Raw genomic sequence first — 16576 nt, 5'->3', positions numbered from 1 at the left:
TTTTAAAACTCGAAAAGCGTGCATACGTTACCCTGTAACCATCACCACGTTCTCTTCCTGTCACGTCATTTAGTCAGGCGATGATGATTCGCAGTCCTTACCTTTCTTCATTTCCCTACCCCCTCTCATTCTTTCATCTTCCTTCCAATCCTTCCCCTTCTTTTTCACGTTCTTGAGTTCCCACAGCTTCGACCTCCCTAGTCCGTGATTCTTGGCTTGCAACCTTTCTTCTTTTCCCCTTTTCCTCTGCTCATTCATCGTAACAATGGTCCAGCGAAATGTATCTCAGACCCCTACTCACGACCAATCTTCATATATCCCGAAGTCTTCATCCGTGAAATACATTCCTCACTTCGAAGGCTTTGGGTGGTGTTCCACCCTCACCCCCAAGTATTTTTTTAATCTACGCAACTCCTATGGGATCCTAGATTCAATACTCGTCAAACTTCTTCGCCGTGGTTGTATTGATGAAGAAGGATTTGCCGAAAAGGTTGCTCTACCTGTCTGTGCCCTCATGCATGGTCTACGATTCTCTTTCTATCGCCCAATATGGGACATTCTTGATCTTCTGAAGTTGTCCCCTGTGCAACTACATTCTCACATATGGAGAGTTCGATCTTCTATATTCTTGCATTGTGTTCCATTTAGTCTTGGAGCCCGCTCGGGAAGAATACCTAGACTTAACCGTCCAAGAGTTCTTGACTTTTTATTCTTTTAGAAGCTCTCCAGACAACATTTGTAACTTTCGGACCAAAGACTAGCGCTTGGCTCGTTTTGAGAGTCTTGATTCAAACGCCAAGCAATAGGCGAGGAAGTTTTTCTTCGTTTCTGGTGTAGGTTGGGACTTTCCTCATTCTAATGGGAGTTCCCCATTAGAGCCACCTAATTCTATGGTTGGCACATATGTCTTAGATAAGGCAGGTCTCCCTTAATTTTGACAGTAACTTTACTGAGTTCTTCATTTTTTATTGGTAATATGACAGAAAGTTCATTTTTTCGTCGAGGCATAGGCTTTTTGAAGAACTTTGGTTTTAGAAAGTTCTATAAATGTAAATGGGGCCCGCTCACGGATGAGGCTCATGGAGACCAACATTGGAGGCAATTTTTGGTGCAGTCCTGCAAAGTAGGGGACCGTGATGCATGCTATCAACAATGCGGGATAATATTGCACTGCAGACTAATGCTTAATTAATTTGGGAGTTTCCATAGAGTTGTTGACTTCCTTAATTACAGATTCTCAAGATAAAAGATTTAAGACAGATGTTTGCTCTTGAGAAATATATAGAAAACAATAGGTTGCTTCTTGAAATGCATAAAAATTCCCCAAAATAATCAACAATGTGCGCACGTCATCAGTTTTTTACCATAATTTTGTAAAACCTCTTTGTAAGTCTAGCAGCAGTTCTCATCATGGATCATATCATGTTATTTAATTGCATCAATAAACAAAGTCCGCAAACTAAATCAAATTATCTCATCTCATCTCATATCAGATAATCATTACAATTTTTCAAAACTCTCACACAAAATATAATAAACAATTTAACTTTTTTAAATTTCAAAACAAGAATAATATTAAAAAATAATATTATAATAATATTTTATTAAACTTTTAACAAAACATCTCATCTGAACTGCGTAACCAAACGAGACCTAATAGTTAAAAAATTCACAACTACAGTACCCAAATGCATGACACAAGAGCAAGCATGCAGCAAGTCCGACGAACTTTGTGAAGTTAAAATCCCAATTTTTCATTGCATTTTCCAATCACTGCACACTTCATGATCCGTTGCCACTTTAGTACATGCACCAAGCTGTAAGTACCTTAAAAAGTTCAATGTTTTTTTAAACAAATTAGCACTTAAAAAAATAAATATGACAATTAAAGGATAGAATAAATTATATTATCATGTGTTGGAGATTTTTGTTATTATTATTATTTTTCTAATCAATCATGTGTTGGAGATCATGTTTATCTTCTTTTGGTTTAATTATATAAACTCTCCTCCTCCCAAATTAATTAGCTCCCAATCATTTTTCGTTACATATCTCCCAATCGGGCTAATCTGTCTTTACCTTTAACATAAATCCCTTTAAATTAAGTTTGTGGCCATCGGCTCAGACCAATAAAAAGGGTACTCAAGTGCTCATCAAACCACCAGCAATTATCAGAATTTTCTTATTAGGAATGCCGTACAAGCAGCTTTTTAAAATAAATGTACGTACAACTCAGTAATTGGTGAAGTTCCAGAGTGTGGAATTAAAGAGAAGATCAAAGCTTTGGCGGATCGGATGATAGGGAAAGCACTGCATGCACTGAAGTACTCTTGAAACTGTGGATCAACGGGAAGGACTACAAGAAAAACGGTTTTTTGTGACTAATTTATTGCAACTAAAAGACTTTTCGCAATCAATTTTAGCTGCAAATAGTCATTTCACTGGAATTAACTGGTCGCAAATAAGCAGTTTTCTTGTAGTGACGTACGTACCTCATGATGATCATCAGTTCTGGATCGAATTGTGCCTGTTTTAGCAGTAATGAGGATCCTTAAATTAGTTTCAGTTTGAATGGCAAATGTTAATCCGGCAGTCTTTAATTTACGTTCTATTCATAATATTGTTAGATCATTGTCTTCGCCATCTTCTGCGATGACATGCATATACATGAGTACCCACGTCTGGCTAGGTCTCAGAAACCCATGCCATCCCATCATGCAATATCATTGCATGCATGCATGCATGTCTTTTTTCTCCAGGATGATGGGCAAAATGGTGACGTACGTGAACAATTTGCAATATGATAATTATATGGAAATGATTTGTACAAGTTTTAAATAGTGCAAGTTTTTGTAAAAAAAAATAGACTCCATCATGAAAAAGTGTTATAAAAAAAAAAAAAAAAAAAAATCATTCCTTTTAGTGGGTCGACTCATTCTTTTATAAAAGGCTTATGCAAAATTTATCTATTTAGGACTTATACCTAGTATTACTCTTCACGAAAGTAAATCCAGAAACTGTCGTGATTGGACATAGCTAGTCAAATTGTAAAATTATTTTTACAATTTGAGTTCACTTGATATATCAATTTTTAAGTTTATTTTTCTAACAAGATTAATCTCTTTATATATTACAAAAAAAAACACCCACAATGAGAATATCTGCAAAGATGCATCACGTACATTTGAAGCATATATAGCGTGACTAACATGCTGGTTTCAGTTAGTTCCTACGTACGTACGCAGTATTGCAATGTTCAATTTCCGTCAACTGAATCTCAATATGGAGGCGGTGGTCCTGATTCTTCTTGGTTGAAGGCAACGCAAGAGATAGATGGCTCGAAGAGTGTGAGAAAACCAGTTCAAAAAAAGCTTCAGCTGAACAAAAATAATCCCAGAAAAAGGAGACAGGATTAAGAGTATGAGATAGGAAAGCCAGAAGAGTGGAAGTGGTAAAGTGAGTGAGGACATATCTACATAAAGCAAAGGTAGAAAGAGGAAAGCGAAAAAAGGAGATGAAAATAAGAAGAGAGGTAACATGCATCTGGCTCGTAGAGAGAAAATAACTCTATTCATGTACGTGGTTATCCAAGCTATGGGATGGGAGGACTCGTAGACTGAACTAGCAATGAGATGAATTTGACCATTTTAAATTCATAGTGGCCGGAAAGCTCGACGCTTAACAATCGGATGGTCTTTTTACAAGATGAGGATAAAATAAGAAAAGATTCACCCTTAAGATTCACCCTTTCAACAGTTTTCTTATATATATATAAGAGGAATTCTCGGCATCAGCCTGTAGCTGCAGCACACCTGCGTGGTGGTTTTTTTTTTTTTTTTTTACATTCAATACAGTGGAGTGTGCTGCGACTGCAACGCACAATAGGCTGCAATTTATATTTTTTCTATATATAAATACCATCAAATTTTATTTTTTATTTTGTAATTTTCTGAAACACCAAGGGCAACCCTCCACCCCAAAGGTGCTTCTGCTGATCTACTCTTTATCTCAATATGATGAGTTGTCATTGCTAATCAACTTTTGAATTCCTTTTTTAAAAAACTAAGAAATAATCCAAGAGTGGTACTGGAAAGTATCACATTTATAAAGTATGATAGTATGTATTGTTAGTGACATACATAATAATATAATAAAAGTTACAATAAAATATTTTGTTTTGTTACATAGATGAGACGAGATGAAAGTTGAATAAAATATTATTTTGTTTATTATTATTTTTATTTTAGAATTTAAAAAAATTAAATTATTTATTATATTTTATGTAGAAATTTGAAAATGTTATAATGATTATATGAGATGAAATAGTTTGAACTGTGTAACCAAACCAGACCTAAACATTCAAACGAAACTAGTTTGGACTAAGGCGCGGAAATCTCGCTCTTTTTAAGGAAATTCAAGCCTTCTACAATGTATAAAGTTTTAAATGAACCGATGTAACAGAACTCCTCTTAATTTGTCTCTTCCAAAATACAATAACCTAACCAATCGTCGTATATATAGCTCGAACTAACTCTGCATAAGTGATTGAGTCCAAATTCTACCAAAAGAACACATCTCTTTTATCAGGAAAAACTCACATGAATATATCACCAGTAGTTTTTTTTTTTTTTTTTCTCTCTTTCTAAAAACTTTTCCTCCATCTCGTACGGAAAGAATCACACCAGAAAAATATGGAATATTAGACCCTGGACGTAAACGGCAAAATAGGCAATAAAAAAAAAATTAAAGCAACCAACGTTTTAATTATACCCATAAAGTACCAAACAGGAATTTAAAACCGCTTGAAAATTTTTAGTCCATCTTAGAGCATTGACATTGGATTAGCCAAATACATTTTCATCTTCAAATTTAGTAAATATCATCCATATTTGCTCCACATTGAATTAGCTAAATTGTTTTCATCCAAACTATAAGCTACAGTAAATCCATTCTTCTTTTCAAATATGAAAAGAACTATAGCAAGTCTAAAAGTACTTTTTGAGATTATTATATTATAAATATGATATTTTTATTATGTGAGATTTTATCATCCATATACATATGAGATTATTATATTATAGATTGTTAGATTGTGAAAATAAAAATGAATATAATTTGTTGGAGGTTATTAAAGATTATGAAAATAAAATAAAAATTAATTAAAAAATAAAATAATAATATTTTATTATTATAGAGAGTGTGATGACTAATTCAATGTAGACTTTAAGTTTTGAATGATTAGCTAAAAGTGAAAAAGCTACATATTAGTCAAAATTTGAAGAATAGGATAACCAATTCAATGCTAATGCTCTAAGAGCATCCTCATTGGCTTGGCCAAATGAGGAGGTTGGCTAAAATTTACATAATTGATGTTAAAAATATCCCACATTGAATTTGGCAAATCTAAAATAATTTAGACTTTTACTACAGTGGTTAGCCAAATATAGAGAATTACAATTGATTCACCAAATATTAAAATACTAATTTCTCACTCCAAACAAACATTAAAATATTAGTTTCTCACTCTAAACAAAAATACTATTTGGTTTGTAATTAAGAAAGTTAGATAGAATTTTAAATGAGTTTAATCAAATATTTTTTATTATTAGCATTAAATGACTTTTGAAAATATGATTTTTTTAATATTAATTTAATTAGAATATAATTATTATTAACATTTAATTGGTAGAGATACAAAATGTGATAAAAATAAATTAAATAAAAAATTATTAAATTAATAATATTTTATTATTATATAGAGAGTGAATGGATAATCCAATGTGGGGGTTGAGTTTAAATGGAATAAGCAAATGTAAAAAAGTGTAATATTGACTAAATTTTAAAGATGAATTTGGTCAAGCCAATGCTCTAAGTGCTATTCTTGTACTGAACGTTGAAGGACCTTTAAACGGTTTGAGTACTTGAATTCCAAAATGAATGATGCCGTATTTGGAAAAAAAAAAAAAAAAAAAACTGAAGAAAAGTTTAGTAACGGTAACGGTAATGATATTAAGAAAACGTTACTAATAAATAAATACTATTTATTAAAAAAAATACCAACATGTACCATGTAGTGTGTGTGATATGTTGCATTGCTATATTTTGTAAAACGTGCAACCACATGATCCGACATTTAAGAAAATAAAAAATGGCTAAAACTATATGAAGACTATACCAAACCACACGAGTTTAAGCATAATAATAAAGAAAAATGATGGTATGACTATTAAATATGCTCACCAAATGTATACACTTTTATATATATATATATAAATAAAAGTAACTATTAATAAATCTATATTTTTTATTTTTTTAATAATTAAAAATGTTTAAAAAATAATTTAAAAAAAAAAGCTCATTTATACTAATATACAGCACATTTGTTAATCGTCCTGGTCTTGTCCGGATTCGAGTAATTCAAATCATTACAAATCAAATCAGAATTAATTGTTTAGAACTCTGTCAAAATAAATTTAAATTTTAAAAAGAAAAATATAAATAACCCCATCAAACTACTAAACATACACTTTCTCAAAAAAAAAATTTGATTGATAGGATATTTAGGGTCAGTTTGTTTCGATTTAAAACAAATCTTTTTACGGAAAAGGTTTTCGACCAATTATGTTTCAAGAAAATAATTGTTTTTATGTTGTCAATTGAGTATATTTTTCTGAAAATAATTCTTTTGTTTGATGCATATAATCTTTTACATAAATGAACTTTTTTATTATAGATATGGTATATACGTACGTCAACTTACACTTCTTTAATAAACGCTTTATATATTAAATAGAGTTCAATATAAACTTAAGAGATGTTTGAAGGATGAAATGAGATTAAAGAAAAATTTATAAATAGTATTGAAATAATTTAATTTATAAAATTTTATTAAGTTTTAGAAAAAGTTGAATAAAAATATTATAAAATTAAAATAATATTATAATATAATTTTTGTTTTGAAATCTTAAAAAATTGAATTATTTTTTTATATATTGTTTAGAAATTTGAAAAAATTATAATGATTAAATAAAAATTAAAAAAATTAAAAATTAAAAAATATTTATCTTTATTGATATTTAGGAAAGAAAGAAATGAAATGAAATAAAACCTATTCTCTCATCTTAAAAAAATTATATTATAAAAATATTTTATTCAACTTTTATCTCATCTCAACTCAACTCAACTCATTATCCAAAACTTCTCCAAAATAAATGCATTTGCTCGTAACTTCACTTTCCTATAAAATCTGATGGCCATTCCATTGCAATAGATCATTTCAGGAAAATAAAATAAAATAAATATTTAAAAAAAAAAAAAGCCATTTGCAAAGTATGACAAAAGGCAGTAAAAGCTTCGAATCATCGCCCTGCAATAATATAACGTTTTACAATGGGCAAAGTATGGCCATCAGAATGCAAGCGACTACCCCCCCCCCCTCTTCTTCGGCTTGGATAATAGCTGGCTTCTTCACATCAACCTTAACTACTCGGTTAGATGAAAGGGAGGTAATTAACTCTTTCTTTCTTTTGCCTCTCTCACGATTTTTGTTGTTCAAAGAATTACATGGAAATATCTACCTACCACACTAAATTCATAATATTCCTAAGCTATTCCTTTCTTTCTTTCTTTCTTTCTTTCTTTCACGTAGCAATCTCATCAACCTCAGAATTAAACACAAAACTTGGAAATGTCGTTGTTATATCCCTGGGCATTTAATTCAATCAAGCAAGTTGTTAGAATTTGAGGAATATGGTGGTGAGATGAATACTAGATAGTGTCATAAAAATAGACCCAACAAAAATAATAAGGGTCTCCTCATACCTCAGATAGGGGAGGGTCATGATCTTTAATAATGATGGATTCTTCATAACGAAGTTATGCCACTCGGACTTGTCTATCTTCCCATCTTGGTCCACATCAGCTTCCGAGAACGTCTGTCCATAAACATACATTAAGAGCTCCATGGTCAAATCATTGTTCATGATATACAATGGACAAAATAAAAACAATCCAAGTGAACAAGCAAATCCATATTATAATACCATAAATATCCCAGAAAATCACAAAGCAGAATCCTTTTACATTTGCTTTTGACAATCTAGGCGCTTTATGAAATTTTTTAATGGATGAACGGGGGGAACATATTGAGGGGATAAAATCTGTCCTGCTGTGTCTTATCCACCCCCTCTAGTCTAGGTATTGAGGGGATAAACCTAGACTCTTATTTTGAATTTTTTATGGTAAAAATCCTAGAGATGGTGCAAACGCAACATGCCTTTTACCCAGTTGAAGGCCAGACTCGTCTTAACTCGTCCCCATCACACGAATCAGGTAAATCATTGGTTTTTCACCGTGATCCCTAGAAATTATTTATACCCAAGGATTCGAACCTTAGAACTGAAGGGAGCCTACCACCAAGACTAAAGCTCTTACCACTTGATCCAACCCCCTATGGGTTAAATAACAGCAATCGTAGCTAGTAAATTTCTTGCTGTTGTACAAAAGTCATTTTTTTCATAAGTAAAAACAAACAGCAAAGCAGTGATGTGGGAGCTTGAACCAGGGACCACTGTAAAGACTTGCAAGGCTGAACAACTGGACCAACACGTCAGTCCATGCTGTTGTACAAAAGACAGATGGCATCCCCCTACCCAGGAAATGAGGGAACTATGGGGCAGCGGGGGGCTAGCTCACTTTGTCTAGCCATATACGAACAATAACCACCCGTGGGCAGAAGGATAATTCGTAGGCTTCAACAAAGGTTTAAAGGAGGTTCATCTAGAACGGGAGTATATTCATGTAACAGTTTATACCTCAAAATCTAGGATATCAGCAACCACAACTCACCTTATCCAGTATTATTTCAATGGTCTCATCGGCCAACTTCATTTCAGACTCACAAAGTAGAGCAATTAACATTTGCTTGACCTGCCAAAATCCATATAAAATCCTCATTTTGCAATAAAACTTGCCATAGCAAACAAGCAAAAGGTGGAGTTTGCATGCAAAGATAACAACAAACATTATCGTAAACTAACAACAGACCTCTTGGCGCTCAATATAGCCCGTACCATCCAAATCATAGAGCTTAAATGAAACTGCAGAACAAGACCACCCAATAGTTTTCAGTAAAGTAATATAAAATTCTAAATACATTATGGGTATGTATACCACCATGCATCGCAACAGTACTACATACCTTGCAATTGAATGAAAATATTTCATATCTGTGAAACTTACAATCAATCTTGTCTTCTTGTGGGGCATTAGGATGGAAGACATTAAGCGATCTGACAAAGTCGCCAAAATCTATGACTCCCTTCTGCTTAACATCAAACAGATCAAAGATCTGCAAGCAGAATTACTCCAATTTCAAAACCACCATAATTGATTGTAAGGAGCCATTGATAGCATATCAAAGTAAACATAGAAGAAAAAAAATTCACGGAATAAGTATTAAGTTGACATCAACTTTTCTCTTCTTTTCTTTCTTTTATATTCAATATTCCGTCTTTTTCTCTCTGTGGGAGATAAACAGCAGCCATGACCTCCAACTCAATTAATTAAATATATAACAAAAAATGTGTCTTGAAGCAGCAAATCAGAAGCCAAACCTTGTTTTCCGTTTGCTAGGCTAAACTAATCAAATTAATTACTAGGCACCAGAAGATAATTAATGAAATATACTTCATATAGTTTATGTTTCCAGTAGAAGGTCGACCCTCGCTTTTTGTAATCACCATTAGAAATTTAAAAAATTTCAAGTATCTACATTTTGCTTTAATTTCAAGTAATACTGGTTCAATGGTAAAATGTTACTAAAAGCTCCAAAATCTCCATCTAAAAACCCCTAGGGGTTGGCTCAAGTGGTAAAGGCCTTGGGCTTGGGGGTATGCTCCCCCCAGGTCTAAGGTTCAAATCCCCTTGGGTGCAAACAATCTCTAGGGGCCATTGGACTAGAAGATTTTGTCATTGAATTATCCGAGGTGCACTTGCGGAAAACTCCTTGCGGAGGGCCTATGCACCCCTGAGATTAGTTGGGATGCTGCTCCTAGACACCAGGTGCCAAGAAAAAAAAAAATCTCCATCTAAATGTTCATATAAAATGCAAACAACAAGATATGATACCCGATTCGCAAAGAGATTCTCTTTCTTTCTGTTCTTGAAAAGTGCCAACTGAAATTCTTCCTGCATATACAACACAAATATACAGTGTCACATTCTAACTTAAGATCTGCACGCCACTTTCCCAAGTCCAGATATAAATTGAGAACTAAATCGAAAAGTATAAATAAGACAATTCTAGATTTTTTAATGTTACGTATAAATATTTAAAAGTTTGATTTCAATTTTCTTTTCTCGTTTTTTAAGATGCAACTCTATTAATCAAATTTCTTTTATTTGATTTGTACCAACATATCACTTTCAATAGACAAAATATAACTGATCCCTTCATATTTTTTTATGACACAATCAAACACAAGTAGGATCTCATCAATTTTAGTTTTAAAAAGTTCCATTTTGCAGAAACAAATGTTGTGGTATTATTTTTTTTTGTCAGACAAAAGTTTTATTGAGAATCTCTAAACAATGCATTTGAAAAGAAAGATCCTTTTTTATTAGTTATTTCTGTTAGAGAATTAGTTCCTTTCTTTTCTTTTCTTTTTTAAACATTATCTTAAAAAACTTGGATGATGATGGCTTGGAAATACTTGTTTTAACCTTAATATATTGTAATTTATTCAAAACAACTTTGAGTTGAAGAAATATATACCCATAACAAAACAATTTTCGATCAAGAAGTGTGTTGCCTCGTCATCAACAATGGAGGAAAAATGCAAGGTGAGAAAGAGAACAGAAGAGTAAAAATTATAGAAAAGAAAAATAGAAGATTAAATTAAATTAAAATTATAGACAAAAAGTCCAATCTCTATGATTCCTTTTAACCTTCTCTCTACATGGTAGAGTGCTTTTCACACCTTCTAAGTTCTTTCGATCTTACACCAATCAAAAAAAAAAAGTTCTTTCAATCTTATTCCTTTTTATGGCACAAATGGCTTTCAGGAGACAAAAATGCCTCTCTGGATCTTTATTTGATCCAACATATTTGTATCATTCATTGCACTAACTATTGTAGATGACTCAATTAATCTTCGTCTAATTTTCTATTTTTCCTCAATTATACTATAAGACATGCTCTTTATATATCACCTTAAAAGGTAATAAATTGTTTTTTGCCATGCTTAATATATAGTACTTTTCATTTCTAAAGATGCCTTTCAATAGGAAACTTATTTCTTGGGCCCCTTTGATATGACTTTTTAAGAAGTCTTCTTTAGTGGGGGCCTTGTACGAAAAACCAGGAGAGAGAGAGAGAGAGAGAGAGCATTGTAGAAGACTCAATATTTGGATATGACTGCCAAACCCCTTCATCATCATCACATAATCGAATAGGAATGCATGTATTGGCTGCCTATGCAAGTTAGGTGGTCAAGGCCCATGGCTTAATTTAGAGGAAGGAAACATCAATCACAAAAATGGCATAACTGACAGCACAAGACCCTTGCCATCCAAAAATGGGCAAAGAAGAAAACTAACAACCTTAGTTTTATTCACAAAATGCACCAAAAAAAAAAGATATTACCATAATACACAAAAAAGTATACAAAAAGAAAAAGCAAATTAGGTAAAAATAGCATAGTGGGCAATGCAGTACAATAGATGATTGTTGGAGAGGAGTCCTTGGTTACAAGAAGTCATACCTTGTTTATCAACCCATCATCAATCACAGAGCTGCTGATGCTCTTGAAAAGCTCAAAAAGTGCTTCAACTTCACTAACACTGACTGAAGTATCATAAAAGGACAACAGGATGAGACTTTAAAGCCAATGAAGAGAAACACCATATTGACAGTCATATAAAGGGGAGTAATACTGAGATAGAGGGAATAACATAAATCAGATCTAGTCATCATCAAAACTCAGAGAATGATCTTAAGGTTCAGTCAGAAAAGCCATTCATTTCTTTTCTTTTTTAATGCAGCCACAAATCTCCCATTTCCAGATGATCATAATTGAAGATACAAACTATCCATTGAACCCTTGACTTATCAAACACAAGACAGCTTAAGGGCAGGTTTGGGACACAAGACAAAACACAAAATTCTCATCTCATCTCATCATTACACCTTTTTCAAATCTCCATATAAAATATAATAAACCATTCAACTTTTTCAAATCCCAATACACCTTTTTCAAATCCCAAAACAATAATAATATTAAAACATAATATTTTAAACTTCAAAACAAAATACAAAATTCTCATCTCACCCCCCAAACCTGCCTAAATATACAAAGCAAAAATTGTGAATGGAGATTTATCAAGAGTCTTATTTTTGTATTCCTAAAGAAGGTAAAACAAAATATAATATTGTTGCATAATCAACACATAAAGTTAAATATTGCTCATATTGGTATGGCCAGCCACAAAAAGTGAAACGAGTTAAGATTAAAAAATAACAGGAATAAGAATCAAACTAAATTAAAATATGTTTTGTATTTTATAATTACCTATAGGTTTATTAACTATTTTCTTCCCATAGCCAAGTCTAAATGAGTTGCAAACCAACCTTTTGGGCTTCTAGCATTGCTATAACAATAACTATGATATATAAATATAACGTGTGGCCTCACACAGCTTTATTTTGTTTTTCCAATAGTTTTCTTTTCTTAACTAAGATTATATCAAAACACAATTAAACAACACACACTCGCACACAAACACACAAATTGGTGATTGTGTTTTTAGCACTTAAATGTTGATTAATTAAAAGATTGATTAATTGTGTTTTGAACAAAAATTGGTCTGTTACAAATTTGTAGAACTTTATTTAAATTTCACTAAATTAATTTTCCTTTGCTGAAACCCCAAGCCTCTCAAATATTAGAATTTAGAAAATTCACAACATTTACATGTCATGGTCGGATGGTCAACCTTTGCAAAAAAGCACATGGCGGGTAGTGCCTGCTGGCAATAAAACAGTGAAGGAGCAACTTACAAGCTGTTTGGGAAGCGAGAACTACTGGGTCCTCATGTCCAGGAACCTGTCTTCTTCCTGTAGACTGGAAACAGCCCATTTACAGAAGAGAATAAGGGGAGGAAGGATCTCCACCACCAAACAAGCCCCTATGCCAAGGCCTCACTACAATATATCAGCAAAACCATCTTAACCTTGCAATTAAAATCAAAATTCAAACACCACCATGCGAGAAAAGAACAATAATTAGTCAGTTAATTGATCCAAATTCACACATATTCACTAAAGTTGAGAACAAGTCATAGAAAAAGCATCCAAACTCGATCACTAAAATCCTCGATTAAAAAAACATAGAAAATCCCAGCCTCCCATTGACTTTCAACTAAAACAAGATGAACCTGATCAAACCCCCCTATTTTGGGAAAAAAACTAACGTCATCTTTATGCTGCATATTTCACTCTAGCCACGCCAGAGTCAATTTCATCGCCTCGCAGGTTCAGCCTACCATTGTTTTTGTATCAATATGAAAAAAAGTAAAATAAAATACAATTATTCTAATACAAGTTTTCCTACTCCTAAACCCACCAGCACTTATAGTGATAGAATTCGGATTTTAGGGATCGAATCTGAAAGCTTTTAGTATTGAACGAAAATTGGAAGAAAGCTTCATAGTTGGTAATTGTGTAGAATAAAATAATTAAGAATCATGGACTTGTTTTATTTATTTTTTTTTTTTTTTTTTGTTCATGGACTTGTTCATGGGTTCAAAAACCCTAGCATGCAATTTTTTAGTTACCAAAAAAGTAATTGCGTAAAATAAATTCGACCAGAACATCTTTTACAAATAAAAACCGAAACCCACCAAAAGTTACATTTAAGAATCAAATCCACATACACACGGTCAAAAACCAAAAACAAAGGAATCAAAATTTTAATCCCAAAATATCGCTGCACATGAAAAAGGAAAATAAACTATGGAGAGGCCGTACCTGCAAGGAGCTGAACCGACTGTGCTACTCCGGCGAGAGGCAGCGATCAGAAGGAGAGGGACAACGGATGGGTAACGATGGGAAGGGGGATACAAACTGCTAAAATTGCTAACCCCTCGAGTCCCAAATTAAAAGATATATCCCAGGACTCACAAGCTCATCATATTCAATACGAATCCAAGAAAACCCTACAAAAATCAAAGAAATATAATCATGAAAAAAATCGTTACATCGTTCAAATAATTTAGAGGGAGGAGACAACCCAAAAGTTCTGTCCGGTTGCTTAAAGCGCAGAATTCTTATTATATTGTAATTGCATTAGCAATTTTATACGAATAAGCAACTATCGTTCCTCAAAAATTTTCTCCCCGACTTTACCAGGAGACAAACGGGGTTTAAGAGATTATGTTGCCTCTTTTCGAATACAATAATTACGATGAGGCAGAATCCGGTGCATCTAGCTTTATTTCAAAAATGACTCCAAACAATGGCACGAAGAAGGAGACAGACAGATCGAGCATTTAAGCATTTTTTCCATTATATTGATTAGTTTACTCAGAAGCCAAACATCAAGCAATCCTTTCCAATCAGCGATGAACAAAAAAAAAAAAAAAACCCATACCTAAATTCGAAACCCACACTGCTAAAAAAAAAAAAAATAACTTCAAAGACCCACACAAACCTAAAATTGACCCAAAAAAAATACAACAAAAGAACAGCGAAAAATGAGAAACTTACCGACCTAAAGTTGGCCGGGGATTCGGATTCTAGAGAAAATCCTACAGAAAGAGAGGTTTTAGAGAGAGGGACAGCGAGAGCGAAGTTGGGGGTTGATCGGACGGCTGCTATGGACTTTCAACCGCTACAATCCGAGAAATTCCCGGCCAATTTCACCGAATACGAATTGTTCCAAAGAAGTCGACAGCGAAGTTGGAAACGCCAGTGGCACTGAGACATATATAGGAGGAACATGCCAATAACGCTCTATTTGAGCGAGTGAAGAAAACGATGAATCCTTCACCTATCGTACGGCTACGATTAACTTTCAAACCCTACAGTCACGAGAAATTTACGGCCGATTTTGATTGAAAGAGAATTGAAGTGAAACCAAAGAAGAAAGTCGACAGCGAAGTTGGAACCGCCTGTGGCACACTGGCACTGTGGCACATTTATAGGAGAACGGTGGACGTGACGCTCCCATAGAGCGAGTGAACGAAACTGGGAATCCTTTACTGCGTTTCAAGAATATTCCCTTTTTATGTTATTAAAATAATTAATTAAGATAAATCAACTTGCACAAATATAATTTTTTTATAAAAAATAAAAAAATAAGAGATTTATATAAAAAAAAATTAATCTTTTAATAATAAAACTAACTTTTTATTAAAAGGATGGTATGAAATTTGTACCGTAACTATATCGAATATTACTTATTAATTAAACTATAACAAACCTTTTTTATTCTTTTTGTTTTTAGCTTTATGTTAATTTTCCTTTTCTTCAATTTCTTCATTTTTCAATTTTTCAATTTCTTTATTTTTTATTTTAAAAAAATTGCAAGACTAAAGTCCAAAAATTTATATGACGGAAAATATCTCAGAAAAATATACAAAAAGTTTGCAAAATAAATGGAAACTCCAATATAAATAGATATAGAATATAATATTAAATATTTATGAAAAAAATACTTTGTCAAAAAATCTTATAGTATTAAGTATTATATAATATAATGAGAATTATCCTAAATAAATGTATTGATTTTTAATTGTGTTTTATGTGTATAGAATTGTATTATTTTGTTGTACATAAGATATGTTTATTATATAAATAGACTTAATATAGCCCATATATAACAAGCTTGTTGTTATGTTAGGTTAAGTGCATGTTTGGGATTGCGGTAGAAATTAAGAAATATAGCTTATATTTTTAGAGCTTATAACTTAAGTAATAAGTTCTACTATTAAAAAGTTATTTATTAGTTAGTAACCATATATTTAAAACACTTTTAAATACGTTACATTTGTTTGGAAACAAATTAAAAAAATATTTAATGAGATAGAAATGACGATTATTTGAATTTTTAAAGATTATAATCATATCCTTGAAAATTTAAAAGTTGTAATTATCTGAGAATTATATGTATATTTTCATCTATTAATAGTCATTTTAAAATTCAAATTATATTCTATATTATCCAGAAAAGAACATTTGAGGAAATGATTAAAAGTATTTTCTCAAACGTACTTTTTAGCTTTTTTGAAATTAAAAGTATTTTAATATGTAACACTCAAACAACCTAATTTTGCTATTAAAGAGTTTTTAAAACTATTTAAACACTTTTGAAAACTCCTACTACAATCCCAAACGGGTCCTAAATGAGTGGCGGATCTAGAAATTCTCTCATCTTTCTCAAAATTTCATAAAATATTTTAATTTAAATTATTTTACTACTATTTATAAATTTCTCATTTAATCTCATCTCAATATCTAAATGATGCCTAATATATTAAGCATAAGATTATTAATTGCAAACGATCTTGTTAGTTAGGG

The 16576-nt window shown here is 32.2% G+C and overlaps 1 protein-coding gene across 5 annotated transcripts; it reads right to left on the bottom strand.

The window, feature by feature from the left end:
• Positions 1-7327: 7327 nt before the first annotated feature.
• Positions 7328-15147, bottom strand: LOC109012266 (calcineurin B-like protein 9). 5 transcript variants are annotated; one of them, XM_018993800.2, is made up of 10 exons: positions 14765-15147; positions 14027-14214; positions 13058-13230; positions 11763-11845; positions 10129-10188; positions 9241-9349; positions 9046-9098; positions 8848-8928; positions 7822-7934; positions 7328-7704 (listed from the first exon to the last, which is right to left on the bottom strand). In XM_018993800.2, the coding sequence occupies exons 3-10, from the start codon at positions 13134-13136 to the stop codon at positions 7641-7643; spliced, it is 642 nt and encodes a 213-aa protein (XP_018849345.2). In that variant the 5' UTR covers positions 13137-13230; positions 14027-14214; positions 14765-15147; the 3' UTR covers positions 7328-7640. The 5 variants fall into 5 exon arrangements, with proteins under 5 accessions (XP_018849345.2, XP_035543766.1, XP_035543767.1 ...); XM_035687873.1 differs by having other exon boundaries at positions 13058-13224; XM_035687874.1 differs by having other exon boundaries at positions 13058-13185.
• Positions 15148-16576: the final 1429 nt, after the last annotated feature.

Source organism: Juglans regia, chromosome 2 (genome assembly GCF_001411555.2).
Source record: "Juglans regia cultivar Chandler chromosome 2, Walnut 2.0, whole genome shotgun sequence".
NCBI lineage: Eukaryota > Viridiplantae > Streptophyta > Magnoliopsida > Fagales > Juglandaceae > Juglans > Juglans regia.
Note: the sequence above shows the minus strand (reverse complement) of the source record. Positions and strands in the feature narration are given on the sequence as shown.

Bases quoted from the DNA above. Each gene is read 5' to 3' on its own strand.
- LOC109012266 (XM_018993800.2), bottom strand. From the start codon at position 13,136: ATGGGCTGTTTCCAGTCTACAGGAAGAAGACAGGTTCCTGGACATGAG. The intron at 10,189-11,762 runs GTATGACTTCTT...TTGTATATGCAG, and splicing joins ATGATGGGTTGATAAACAAG to GAAGAATTTCAGTTGGCACT. The intron at 7,705-7,821 runs GTATGAGGAGAC...TTAAATGCCCAG, and splicing joins ATGACCCTCCCCTATCTGAG to GGATATAACAACGACATTTC.